The 14,219-nt window shown below is 42.6% G+C and overlaps 1 protein-coding gene across 3 annotated transcripts in view; it reads right to left on the bottom strand.

The window, feature by feature from the left end:
- Positions 1–1,551: 1,551 nt before the first annotated feature.
- Positions 1,552–14,219, bottom strand: part of CYFIP1 (cytoplasmic FMR1 interacting protein 1) — an 80,358-nt gene continuing 67,690 nt past the window's right edge. For all 3 annotated transcript variants that reach the window (XM_074908192.1, XM_074908183.1, XM_074908200.1), the window contains 6 exons: positions 9,030–9,160; positions 6,720–6,792; positions 5,488–5,582; positions 4,106–4,344; positions 3,089–3,236; positions 1,552–2,618 (listed from right to left, as the gene is read on the bottom strand). In XM_074908192.1, coding sequence (XP_074764293.1) covers positions 2,454–2,618; positions 3,089–3,236; positions 4,106–4,344; positions 5,488–5,582; positions 6,720–6,792; positions 9,030–9,160 — 851 coding nt within the window. In that variant the 3' untranslated portion in view covers positions 1,552–2,453. The remainder of the gene's footprint in view (positions 2,619–3,088; positions 3,237–4,105; positions 4,345–5,487; positions 5,583–6,719; positions 6,793–9,029; positions 9,161–14,219) is intronic.

Genomic DNA, 14,219 nt, shown 5'->3' with positions numbered 1-14,219 from the left:
CTAACTGCTGCCTTCCTTTGGTACATGTCATACATGCAGGAGGGGCGAAGGTGTCAAGCCAGAAAAAGCTTCTTTAAATGCTGGTTGAAGAATGGGACTTGAACTTCTACCTAATTTTAAGACATGATACCAGCAGCTCTCAGTCATGGAAACACCACCCTTGAACGCTGAGGCAGCAAAGAGCACAGGACCAGGGAGCAGCTAAACTGCCCCGGTCACCAAACTCCAGGCTGCCTCCTCCAGTACCAGAGCAGCAGCTTATCCAAACAGCAGGTTACAACTTCAGGTGGTGGAGTCTGTTACTTCACGTTGCAGTAGGTACTTTGGCCTCAAGACCCAGTTTTTGATGAGAAATAATGAAAAAATTAAGGCTTTTGTGCACCTTGCTGCATTTTTCCTTTTAGGTAGGAGAAGCAGATACACCAGATGAAGAGGTTTTAGCTCCCATCAAGTCTAATAATCCTGTTTGAAAAAAAAAGCAACCTACCTTTGAAAAATGTGAAACAGACATCTCATAAGACTAATGTTTGAATTCTCTTATACTAAATGGACAAAAGTGATCATAAAATACATACTAATGCTAGTACTTAGAGACCAATTCTCTTACTTCTAAAAGTTAACTGGTAGGAATTGGAACTTTCATCATTAGTTATTTTTAAATTGCTCTTGAACATAAAACCAGGCTTTATTAATTAACCACAGTGCCAAGCCAAAGCCTCAGGTCTGTGAGACTTATCTGAAAACCAGTGATTATCTCAACAAATTAAGGAAGTTGTTCGTTTCCTTAATTGAAGCCTGAAGCATAGGGAAGTATTTGGATGACTAGAAGTCTTCTGAGAACTATAAAGAAACATTTCTTTAAGAAAACTGTCTGTTAAGCACCTTGTGAAAGAAATCCTGCAACAAGCTGGTGTAGTAAAGCACAAGTGTTTCCTACTTGCGTATCCCATGCACTGGGCAGCCTCCTGTGCGCTCCCACCACAACGGCAGCTCTTGAGCACAGATATCATGGGAAAAACAGCGGTAGTAGAAACTCGCTTATAGAGTGCCTGGCAAATCTCTATCCTCTCTTTTGCAGAGGAATTTCAGTTAATTTCTTTCCTTACAAATCCAGTTCCCTACCACCCCAGTACCTCCACATTCCTTATCTCTTGTGTACCTCCTCCGTCAGATGCTTGTTTCTACCCATTACTGGACTCAATTCCATTGCTGTGAAACAGTTGAAAAGAGCTAAGCAGGACAAGAGATGTGCTGGAAACTAACCTTGAACTAGTAAGAAGGAAGGGAGAAAAAGGGGTTCTCAAAGGGATATGTTCTTGGTTTCCCACTGGGGGTTAGAAACATTAACCAAATACCATCTCCAGAAATCCATATCCTGGGTAAAATGGGTTATTATCCATCTGTATGTGTTCCAGCCATCTTAACTCACTTTTCTTTTTGGGTTGATGCTGATGGCCAACTGAAAAGCGCTGCCAGGATCCTGCAGTAAGCAAGCAGGAGTTACTACTTTCGGCTTAAGAGGTTGCTTTAAAATTCAGATTTTACAGTTGCAAAGTTTTACAAACAATTTTACTGATGCAGTGTTTGCATGATACAGTAAGTGTAATTAAACAAATACTTTCCATAAGTAAATCATGATTAACATCGTTAGAGCTTCTGTACTGGGATAGATTACACCTGATCACTGTAGTCAAGATTCCTGTAAACGAGAATTCCTTGTCACTTGTAAACATGTATTTTGGTACACAGGTATGTCTCGCCAATCAAAAATAGAAATTGTGTTAGAAGCTCTCATTAGGAAAAAGTAAACAGTCCCATTTCAATCAAACTACTGCCTTTTTAAAAGATCAGAATACTATCAGTCACCTCCATGTTAAATAACTTTGAAACAATCACCTTAATTAGCCTTCATTTCCATAATTACTGATCTCAGAGAATAGTTTTACATAGAGAAAAAATAATCAACTGACTAGAAAAATTATTCACAAAGCACCAGCAGAGTTTGTTGGTTGTTTGTTTTTTAATAAAGGCTAATTAAGCAATTATGCTCTAATACAAACAATTAGGAATTGATTTCTGATTTTTTTTTTCCCTACAGAACTCAGTTTCTTATCCTCCACAGCTATTATTTTGACAGCTTCAGGGGAAAATTACATCAGTCCAGTCAAAAATTGCCACCTCAGTACAGGAATGCAAAGAGATTTCAAAAATCTTTTACAGTCACAAGTTTTTAGTCAGTGTATAAAATTTTAGTCTAGAAAAATAAGTATGGATTGTATACAGTTACTGTGCTTGGAGACTGAAGAGGACAGTGCACCACTCAAATGGCACAGGCATACTGAAAAATGCTGATGAGAGTATTCCCTGGAACTGCTGGTGTGGGGTTCGTTTGTTGGTTTTTTCCTCATACTTTCAGCCTAAATAGCTGCAAAAAGTATTGTTAGGTGGGAAGTCTAGTTGCTGGCAAGGGACTGATGAATAGGTGGCTGGAAGCAGCGCACGTGTTCCACGGGTGTGCTCTCTCCATCGCCAGACTTCAAATACTTGTCCAAAATAGCAATTATTTCATCATTCAGAATCTGGAACTTGCGAATTCTCTCAACCATTTTCTTCAAAGGCTGCAACATCAAAAACAGACACAGAGGAATTAGCTTTGGAGATAAAAAGCCTTAGACACAAAAGCAGCAAATGCTATTGCCTCACCTCTCCCAGCAATGTTATGAATGCTTCCCTTCCACTGCTAATCCAGTGAAAATCCAAGGTGCATTTTGGTTTTTGACAGTCCTGCTTTATATGCAAAGAAGGGCAATTTACAGCAGCCTTGTCAAAATCCGAATGCACTTAGATGAGATGGAAAGCATTAAGAAAATCCCACATATGGAGGAAATCCGAATTCTTACTAACCAGTCGCCAAACTCCAGTACTAATGCCTTTAATCTTTTGCTCCTAAAGCCCCCAGTGCCCTCATTTTCAGCATTTCACTCTAAAAAGCAATTGCTACATCTACACTACATCTGAGTACAAACAGCTCTGATCTAGTGTTGTCTTTTTCACTGCAGCAAATACAGACCAGATGTTTCCAACTCACCACATTCTTTATAACCTCGTCTTTGCCATCATGCTTTTGGACTTTCAACAGGTGGTAGCAGAAATCCAGCACATCAAAGCGACGCTGCTGTCCCAGAAGCACGATGATCATACAACCAGCCCAGTGCAAGCCGTCTCCAAAGCACTGCCTGAGACAGGAAACACACCATGTAAAGCACGTTCCACCTAAGTCTTCAGAAACATATCCACAGGAAATGCTCACTAATCAGCCATCATACTAAAAACCGAGTATGTTAGACATTAATCTAGAAAATACTGCAAAATCTCTAGTAAATTCTCTTTCCAGATACCACAAGCAATGCAAATGGATGCTTAACAAAAAAAAAAGTTCCCCCCTCTCAGTTTTACACAAAGCAATTACTCCAAAAACATTTACTCCCCATGAGACTCCAGCAGCATTACATTTGATTTGCAAAGGAAACAAAAGTGGGAATTCAACACCACTCTGCTTCTTTGGGCTGCAGGCATGAAAGGAGGCAAATGTCCTATGCTGTTGCCTCCATAATTGCTCAGTGAAAGCACATTACAGCTCAACGGTTTTTCAAAATAAGGGTATTACCAAAATTAACAAAACCAAGAACCACAGTTCCTAGGTAACTCGTGTTAATCATGTTAACTTCCAAGTGCTCGTTCTTAATTCAGAGAAAAAATACTTGTTAGAAATATATGCACGAATGTTCAGCTATTTTATATTGAAGTTCACCATCCGTGGGGGTCTGACTACTATTGAAATATGTGTTCTAGGGCCTGTTTGTCATGGGCTCATTCATTATACACTGGCAGTACTTTAAAATAGAAGGTTATTTTCAATAACGATACAATAATATCTGTGTTCATGGATTATGAGCCCCTCCCAGCAACTGCAACCCTCTCCCTTGTTTTCACACTGAGCTCTTGCAGATGGGCGAACAAACGCCTCCATTCTAGGCCCCCTGGCCAGTGACAAGCAGAGTGCTGTTGCCTGCAGGCAAACTGCTGGCAGCTGGGCAGTACGTACTCCACAGTGAACTCGTGCGTTCCCACGGGGATGCAGTAGACAAACTGCATCGCGCTCCAGAGGCGATGGAATTCCACGCACTCATCCACGTGCATCACCCCATTGCTGGGCAGGGGCCCGCGCCAGATGGGATCGTCCAGGAAGGAGCGGATCCTCGTCAGGATAACCTCAAACATGGACAGGCCGCAGCAGAGACGTTCTTTGGTCAGCAAGTCCCCTTCCCTTGCGATTGCTATTTGCTAAGGGCGACAAAGTGCAGAATCCTGCTAAAAGCCACATGACCACAACACATTCTTTAGAAAAAAACAAACAAACATGTTTTTCACTTTCACTTGGTTTATTCTAGCAGAAATTTTTTCTGACTTCAAGTGAGGTCAGAGGCTGCTTACCTGAAGTTCAGTTTAGTGAAAAAAAAATTGGGAGAAAACTGTAAAAGCCTTTTCAAGCCAAGAGGCTGGAAGGTAACACTAATTGCAGTAATGCTAATCTGGGACTAGTCCCAAGGACTATTAAAGAACTCTTTTCCTGAATGGAGGCAGAAAGCAAAACCAAAGAGTTCAATGCTGTGCTGCTAGTATGGGCAGTAGCTCCTCCCTGTGCTCTGCTGCACGGCTCCCTTAACTGCTGCTGTCAGAGATGGGAAAGCTCCACAGGCAGCACAAAAAGGCTCAGACAAAATCCATAGGGGCAAAGCCAATTAAGGCTTGTCCCAGCTTGTGCCTTCACACTGAGAGCTCTCTCCTGCTGCAGCAGCACCTACCAAACTGCAGCACCTATGCCAACGAAAGCAGTCTGAAGTCTGCTTCAGAGCACTCTGCTCTTAGCTTCTACTATTCACATCTCAATTGCTTGTAAACTGCTAAGGTTAGCAGGGAATGAATGCATCCCTCACACTGAGAGAAAGGAAAATAGTGCTGAAACTGCAAAGGCAGTTCAAGAACGTTCTTTTTCGTCACTGTTTCCAGGAGAGCTCAGCTCAAATGCCAGCTGATTTTCCAAGAGTTTCTAATCGTCTGGCTGAAAGAGGAATAAATAGTTTTTAAAAAAAATATATACACATGCACAAGAAAACTGATGGCTTTTGGTGGAATTTGCATTAAGACCTCCTAGGCTGGCCCTTATGCTGAGAAGGTATCACATAGCAACAGACATACAAATTTTTTCCCAAAGACATGTCACCTCCACCCCAGTCTCAAATGTTTTAAGCTTCTGAGCTTTAATAGCTTTACCAGATCCATAGATCTAAAAAAAAAAAAAAAAAATCATCCTGTTGCGTGAACAAGCTGGATGTAAAGGTTCTGACACAGCACATGTGAAAGGACAGGCTTTCTAGCGCTCAGAAGTTTCTTGGAATTGCTTCTGACACAAATGAGAGAGATTACCTGAGGTGTGCCCAGTCTTTCAATGAGGGGAACAAGATGTAGTGGAGCATATTTTGATTCCAGTCTCTTCATTTTAGCATCAAGTCTTTCACCCTCTGAAAGGAAAAAACCAAAACAGAGCGTTGATAAATTGCAATTAACCAAGAAAATTCTTATTTTCACACAGTCTTTATTCAGTGCAGAAGAAAACTGGGTGTATCATTTTTATAGATAATTTTACTTCTAAATAGCTGGTTAATCTTCAAATATATATTCTAAAATGTTGCATTGCATATGCAAAAAGAAAGGATTTGTAGTAGAATACAGTTAATTAATTCAAGAAAGAATATAAGGCTCTATTATGCTGCTGCTGTGAACATACTTGACTCCCACTTGTACTAAGCCAAGAAAATTGTCCTTATCATCCATAAAATGCTTGACTCTAGAAGGTGGGGTATAATGAGGGTGGAATTTTATGTGTAGCAAGGCTTAAAAAAGCAGCTGGCACCTCCTAATCACTGGCAAGTAGGAAATGTTCTCTGGCAAATGGCAAAATACTGTTTTACAATGGTCTGGTTGGTTTTATGCAGACATGCAAGTAGCTAATTGTGAGCTTGGACATATTCGCAAAGATTTTTAGCCAAGAGGATTTCTCTGAGCAGAACAGATCAGCTGCTCTGGCAGTGAGAAACAGAGAGGAAAGGAGACAAGAGGAACAACACAGAAAGAAGCGTGAGGGGGGGAAAAAAGCTCATCATCTGATGATGGTGAGGAAAGCAGATACCAAAGGAAGCAATCCTCCAAAGATTCACCACTGCATGCCCAGTTTAGTAAAAACGCACCTGAAAAGTCTCCTGGGACCAGGGACCACTTGTATTTACTCACTCTGATGACAGACTTCCTATACTCTGTATGATCAAGCCCACCCCACGTAACTGACAATCACATAAGCTAAAGAGCACCTTTGGAAAAGCCTCTCACCACACCCACATTGAGGGGTAATACTATCCTGGGTATCTATCCCATGTTTTCCTGTCAGGGCATCCTCATCCTCCTCCTCTTGTAATTTGCACTGAGCCTCACTAAGCAGCATATATTTTTCAGCCAGGCAATCAGGCCTGAATCCGTTACCTCTGTCCCGTAATTAACAGCAGTGTTGTAAAGGATGGCTGGGGACAGTCACAGAAACTGCAGCAACAGGCAAGAAAACTGGAAACCATTACCCCAGGAAGGTGTTTTCACTTAGTCGATACCTTTGACGTGAACTCTGGGCAGGATATTTTGGAATGGCGCCGCATGCAACAGGTCACACACTTCCTCTAGTGACTGGAACAAAAAGGAAATGAGGCATTTAGGATGGAAGAATCCCCAAATCAGGCTCCCAAAAGCACACCCTCATAGAAACACCAGAGGGCAGGCAGCCTCCATCGCCACTGCATGGAGCTGCTCCCAGCCCTCGCTCTCTTCTTTGGATCGCTCCCAAAGATGGATTGATTTCACCAGGTTACCCTGGATTCCCAAATAAACTCCAGCAGCTCTCCTCCCACCCTCAGCTGGCAGTTCTTAAAGGACAGGGTATTTATTAAAAGGACTAATACAGGGTGAGTAATTGCGGAGTGAAAGCAGCAGACGGCCCCTGCACAGACAAAGAGTGGCGAAGATGACTCACTTCTTGGTTATTTTTACCAGCCCTATACCCACAACCTGGTATCATGGTGGGGGCATCTGCCCGCCAGGCGGGCTGAGACACAGGACAGCAGCGGTGAACCACCTCTCAGGACGTACTTTACATCTTTAGGGACAGAGTGAAAGAAGACACGTCTCCTGGATCCTGGCTGCTGTACGTATGTGCAGAGAAAATGCAGAGATGACCAAAAGATGACACATGACATGATAAACCCCTCTCCTCGTTTTTGGAGTGAAGTCCCTGCTCATTTGTAATCATTCACCACTAGTGTTAGATGTTCATCAGCCACACCCTTGGCAAGGCTGGAGTACCGGGGCTTGTGTACCTTTCCCAGGTCTAATTCCTTGATGCCAACACCACGAAAATACATGTGCTAGGAAGTCAAGATTAACAAGACCCAACCACTAGCAGAGATGCACTACAGACCTACGTTTTGTACCAGGGTAGAGTCTAGTTTAGCTATGATGGATGACCACAGTAGAAAAATACTGAAATACATGATACGACATTGGGGCAACACCAAGGGCAAAAACAAGATGGGTAGCGAGCAGAGGTGTATGACTAGGAAGTGTCACCAAGGCAGTGTCCCAAAGAAGGTACCTCCAGTGCTGGTGTCACTTTGGTACACCCTCAGGCAATCCTCCCAGGAGGTAGTGAGGGCCCTTACCTGCCTGGCCCTTCCTTACGCATCCTCCTAGTCTGAATCCAAAGTAATCCAGTTCCTGATTTTGTTTCAGCTATCCCATTACTGACTATGGGTTTGCTGCTTGTCACCTGGCCTTCCAATTACTCTCCACCACAAGAGAGGGATCCGCTAACACCATGAGCAGCACTCTGAGGAACAGCGTGTCTTCATTACCTTATCTAACATCAACAGCTTTAACACACCCTAGAAAAGGAGTCTTACATGAGAATTTATTTTTGTAGAGAGGCAGGCCCCCAGCCAGCTTGCTGAGGAAATGCCGTAGCTGGTTTGCAGTCAGGAGAGATCTCAAGGCGATGGGCAGCCCAGCCTCAGCAGCAGCATGTGCTTGCACAGCATGGGCAGATCGCCCTCTGTGCACAGACAGGGAGGAGACTCCCCACCCAAGTCCCAAAGGCATAACCCAGGTAGAGGAAAGGAAGACAGCACACCTGTTGCTTTGCTGGTCCATAAGCAACACCCACCTTTCCCTCTGTAAGCACCCAAAAGCATGAAGACAAAGAAATGACACGTCTGGCCATTTGTTTAAACAGCAGATAATTATAACGTGGAAGAGCGAGAAAAGAAAACGAGAGGTAGGGATAAAGAGCACCATGCCCTCAACAGCAGGCAGCTTTGCACGCTGTAAGGTAGAGGCTAGGCTTATAGGAAGCATCTGAAAGACTGGACATGTTTCACAGCTTCTCTCAAACTAGGACAGATGAATTTCTGGCAGAGCGGGCGCTGCTGGTAGCCATCCAAATGGCAAGAAGGATGTCCAAGGCTGTCCACATTAACTCTGTGATGTTTCAGATGACAACAGGAATGACAAGCAGGAAAGGAAAACAACAGTACCAGATGCACAACTCATTGACATAAGAAAGTAACCACCCCATGACTGACTGCAGGAGTACTGTATGTGATCGTAATTTATGACAAAAGTCACAATATTTGATCCTCAGGCACCATAAATGAGGCAAGGTCTCTCATCCAGCAAAGTCAGGCATCCCTGCCACCTCACAGCCCCTCCAAGACTATAAGAGATCGGAGCGGGAAACTGTTGCTACCCATCTGCCCACCAGCAATAGCAAGCTTGCAGATTTCAGCCTTGTTATTTATGACATTAGTAACAAAAATTTGATAGTACATTTTGAGAAACAGATGGGTTTTCAAACTATCCCAGCAGGCACCTACCAGACTCTGTTCAATGAGGAGACAAAACAGGACGGCATTTCCCACTTCCCGCAAATTCTGGAAGCAGACGGTCTTCAGTTCAGCATATTCAACAATGTCCTTCAACTGATGGTGAAAAAACTCCAAGATACCTGAAATCAAAAGAGAAGAAAAAAAATTAAATCTGAGGAGCCAGAACAGAATCTAGTGATGATCACACAGGCAGACCTGTTACCTTGTAAAAGCAGACAAAAGATTCTGATCATGTGGATAAGAGTCAAAAGGATCAGGATTAATTTTTCTTTCTGCCTCAAAAGCGTACCAATTTTCTAACCAATCTGCCTATTCAAAGGTTGCATCGAATAGGCATAAATACACAGTATCAGAGCACAACTAATGGAGGGTGCAGGTTTATAGTTCTCTCTCTGTGTATCAGCACGTGAAATTTTTTTGATCTTCAGACGTGCAGCCTAGAGAAAACTGAAAGGAGCAGTATTTAAATACATTAAAAATCAAAGGTTACAAAGTGTTAAGCCAGTGGTGTGCTGACCTTTTTAACTGGACAAATCATGCAAAATAGAATGCCTAGCTTCTCATTCCTAGAAAAGAGAACCAGTATAAGAGATAAGAAAATAAATTCCAGGAGCGGGAAGAGAGACTAGGGCTCTGGTCTGCTATTAGTCCTGTTCCAGCCTCTGTCCCCCAACCTGCCACACTAACCAGCACATTCAATATTATTTTCAAGGATGACAGAGGCAGAAAGGAGTCAGCGCTACAGGTACAGGGAACAGGGGTGGTGTCAGGCTATGACTCTGTCAGTGTCACAGATAGCCAGAGGTGATCTGCAACCTCACAAAACAATTAAATACAGGAATCACAAGTCAAGCTCTGCTGGCAAGGGTACATCAGATCCTGCTGACAAGCACAGTCAGAACACTGTTTCTGTCAAGTTTTGCCAAAAGCTGTTAAAACCCAGCTAAAATTATGATTTTCAAAACCACATAATTTACATAAACATATGTCTTTTCCACCAAACCTGTCCCAAACAATGGTAATGCATAACATGCTGGTGTATTTCCAGCTCCTTTCCCCCCCGCCCAGAAAGGTTGTGCAGTCCCTTGGTTAGAGACAAGCCCAGGAAATCCCAAGCCTCTGCAGAGAAGGTTAGCACCGTGGAGGTTAAAGCAATGTGCAGGATGGGCAAGGAAAAGCAGAGAACTACAGCAGGTCAGACAGCAATCTGGCTTTTTCCAAGTCAATTTTTATCAGCATTTTTCCATCTGTCCACACAAGCCTGGCCCTTTTAAAATGCCACCAAAAACCTCGACCAGTGACAGAGGAAAATACATTATGCAAAGCTTCTGAATTGCATGCTACATATGGCAGTTCATTTCCATTACATTGAATTAAGTCAGACAGTTAAATCACCACCCAATCCCATCTAAAGCAATTGAGAGGAGACAAGGAAAGAGAGCACAGATGCCCCCCACCACCTTCCCATGTGTTCCTTGGACACAACAGATAAACACTTCCCATGCAGGAGATTAGGCTTCAGTATTTACCCAGCAAGGCAATGGCTGAGAGGGGAGTGCACAAACATGAAGTACAGCCTGAAGTGTATCTATTCCAAGGAAATCCCTCAAATTCAGCAGAACAACTTGAAAACGTACAGTGAAGGAGGGAACTGTGTAGCTAATCCACACACTTCTACTGGAAGCCTCATGTCATTAAAATTAGTAACACGAAAGAAACATCAGTAAAGTGCATGGCAAGGGGATGCAAGGCTGAATCTGATACATCTCAAAGAACTGTTTGTCAATAGAAAATCTGCAGTAAATGAGCGTTCCCACATGCGTTCAGCAGACATACATTTCAGAGCTAACTTTAGTAGTTTAATGACTCAACAGAAAAACAGAACTGAAAAACTAATGGAGAAGGGTCAGATGTAGCGAGTGCTTGCTGAGCTTGATTTATTCAGAGAAAAACATTTAAATCTAGCTAAAAAGCAAACAAGTCATGCCAGTGCAACACCAACTCCCTCCTTCCCGTAACATGGGAACTATGTAATGAAAAACCTCTGGAAAAGACTGTCAGTGTTCAGTATAAAGGCCAATTGCAATTCCCAGGTGTTTGAGCACCAGTGAGCTCTTAGGTTTATTGTTTAAACAAACCTGCCCACCATGGCAATGGGATGCTGCAGTGCTGAATGCTGGGGCTCTTGTTTTAAAGATGAGGTTGAAAAGGCAGCGTGATACAACAGAAGATTTTTCACAATTCCTGATGCTAGGAAAAAAAATGCAGTGTGAGGGAATTGAAGCAAGCTTTACCACAAGTCTACAGTGTGTTTTAGTTACACACCCTAGTATTTCCTTTGTTTTTTCTCTGCTGATGCAAGGGCTTCCATGCCTTGCAAGAAAGGTCTTCTAAGGATCAACTGCTAGAAGTCAATTCCAATACTTTTCTCATACCAAGACTTTCTGGAAACAAAAGTCCATTGTGTTATCCTGGACTTAGAACTGTGCCATAGAGGAAATCAAATTAGAATGTCTACCAACACTTCTGGTCTAAGTATCCATGACATGTACACAGAGATAGATGGTGAACCAAGAGGAGGGCTGGAAGACTCCCTGAAACACAGTGAGTAACTGCAGACTTCTCCACATAGTCACCATGGTGAGAAAGCACTGTCTGAGCAAGCAGGACAGACATGGGGATGTTTTTCCCTTTAGCTTGTATGGCGAGCGGGGAGCAACTTGGTGAGAAATAGAAGCTGATCACAGCAGCAAGGATGGTTCTGCTACTGCAAAGGGTAACAACCATCAGTCATGACAGGGATGGAAAAGAGGAGGGGTTTCAGACTCCACTCAATCCCCCATCTGGCCTGTGGATTTTGTGGGATTTCAGAAAAGAGATTGATGTCTGATAAAATTTTCTCATCATCTTTCCAATGCTATGTGGGCAGTGAAATCCTGAGAATAACCCATGTCACATACAGCAAATATAAAGGAGCAAGATGGCACAGAGAGAAACCAGGAGCAGCACAGAGGATTGTGACAATCAGCAAGAAACTCATACTGCAGGTGTGACTGAAACCAGCGCAAGACAGTAAGTCCATCCAAAAGCAGCAGGATAGCAGAAGTCAAAGAGTTTTGAAGTTCATACCATAAAAATTACATATTGTCTTTGATGGTCACTCCAGGTGACAGTTTCTCTCAAAGTCCTTAACAAAGAACCTTATTTCATCACCCAAAGCCCCAGTCTCCATACACGGATATACTAATACACATTCACGAACAAACTGTCATTATTTTGAAAATATATACACCCAGTGTTTAGCATGCAGTTGTTCCAAAGGTTGCCATCAACAGTGCATTACTTCCCCTTAGATGAAGGGCTTGATTTACCAGCAAAACAGGCTAAAGTTTACAGCGCTACAGAGGCTATTTTTCATGGAACAGAAATGACACCGAAAGCATGATCTGCTCCACAGTGGAGTCCTGTGGCAGAAATACATCATCATGTTTTCATTAATGTTTGAACAGTGGCATTCCTGGTTACACCTCCTTATACTGTGCAGGACACAGAACTGTATTTTTATGAAAGCCTAAGCTTGCATACTGAAGCCCCGGAAAAAGAACAAGCGTCTTAGGAAAGTTTATTTCACTTCACTGCATGCAACCTTCCTGCTTCCCCTAATTTTATTTATGGGTACAATTCACAAATTACTAAATTATCTATATATACATAGCATTTTTTCAAGGCAAATGAATCAAGGTTTTTCATTTCTTCTCTTCAAGAAAGCAATTTTAATTTAACCCCTCTATTCCTGCAGACGGGATGATGTTAGGTGTCATAATAATCGATGTTATAATCTCAGTTTCTGATTTACACAGATCTCAGCAGAAGCATAGGCTGCTGATATAAAACAGATCCAGTAAAGCATAGAAGATTAGTAAAAGATTAGGTTCCATCTCTGCTTCCAAAATCCTGTCTCAACAGCTCTCAAACAGCAGATGCCAGGTTTCAGCTGTGCAGCCTGTACAGTAATTAATTTAGGATGTCAGACTGAATCAACACATGCAATGCAAAGCTGGTTGGATTTCTTCACTTTGGTCACCTTTCGTTTTCTATAAAACAATCTCAGTTCACACCTACAGACTCAAATTAAACACATTCCAGAGCTTGTAACAATTCTGGTTCCTCAGAGATTAGGACATAAATTAGCTATTAATTCTAGAACTGAATTGCTGACTAACAACAAACTAGATCTTGAAGATAATTCTTGGTCTAGTTGTGTTTTGGATTATTTTCTGCAGAGTACTGACTTGACTATTGTCAAGTAAAATCTGCTAATCTGCAACAGCGAAACTGCTCCCAAGAAACTGGGTGCTATAATGACCTTTAGTTTATGGTCACTTTCACACAGACCTTCAAATGCTAGCTACGAATACCTCTTTGGCTCACAAGAGAAATCATTACCTCTGCATATTAGCAACCATGCCATTCCTTTCAACAGAAATGTTCATAAGGTTTAATCATATCCATGTATCTGGGAATCATGATCATGGAGCCTGTGCTCTGTTTATTTTGCTAGAAAGAAATATCCTATTGTTCCACACACCTAGTGAGTCCTTACTGCCCTTTCACAATAATCCAGACGATTTGGGTAGCCCACAGATTCTTTCAAATAGTCTGTGACTCCCTCCCAAATCTTTCTCCAATGGACAGGTTCCAGAAAAACCTATGAAAAAATTCCTTTCATATTCTTCCCTATGAGGACTCAAGCCATCGTGTCCCCACCAAGAAATTAACTTATTCTCCTACTCATCCAAGTTTGATCAAGAACCTGGGATAATGGGCAGCATTGCTTAACCCATGTGATGCTTCCCCAGCAGCCTCTAGGCACTACTGTCCTCCACCACGCTTCCCAGCCCATGCTAGATCCAGTTACTATTAGACCCTGACCCAAAATATTGCAGAAAAAGGAGGGGTTGAAGACTGTTTTTTGCCAGGTTGGTGTGCTGGAGCAGCTCAGAAGACGTTGACAGCAGCACAATCAACCCAGGGAGAGACAGGAACACCGCAGTCAGCAATATGAGGCACTGGGAGGCTTCCCCACACTGCTGTATGAACACAGGGGATTTCAAGAGATCATGGCCTGGTGTAATGAGTATTTTGCCTTGCACCAGCTCTAGTTTTTTTGTTTCTTTG

This window comes from Athene noctua, chromosome 1 (genome assembly GCF_965140245.1).
Source record: "Athene noctua chromosome 1, bAthNoc1.hap1.1, whole genome shotgun sequence".
Lineage (NCBI taxonomy): Eukaryota > Metazoa > Chordata > Aves > Strigiformes > Strigidae > Athene > Athene noctua.
The sequence above is the reverse complement of the archived record's forward strand: the minus strand, read 5'-3'. Positions and strand labels throughout refer to the sequence as shown.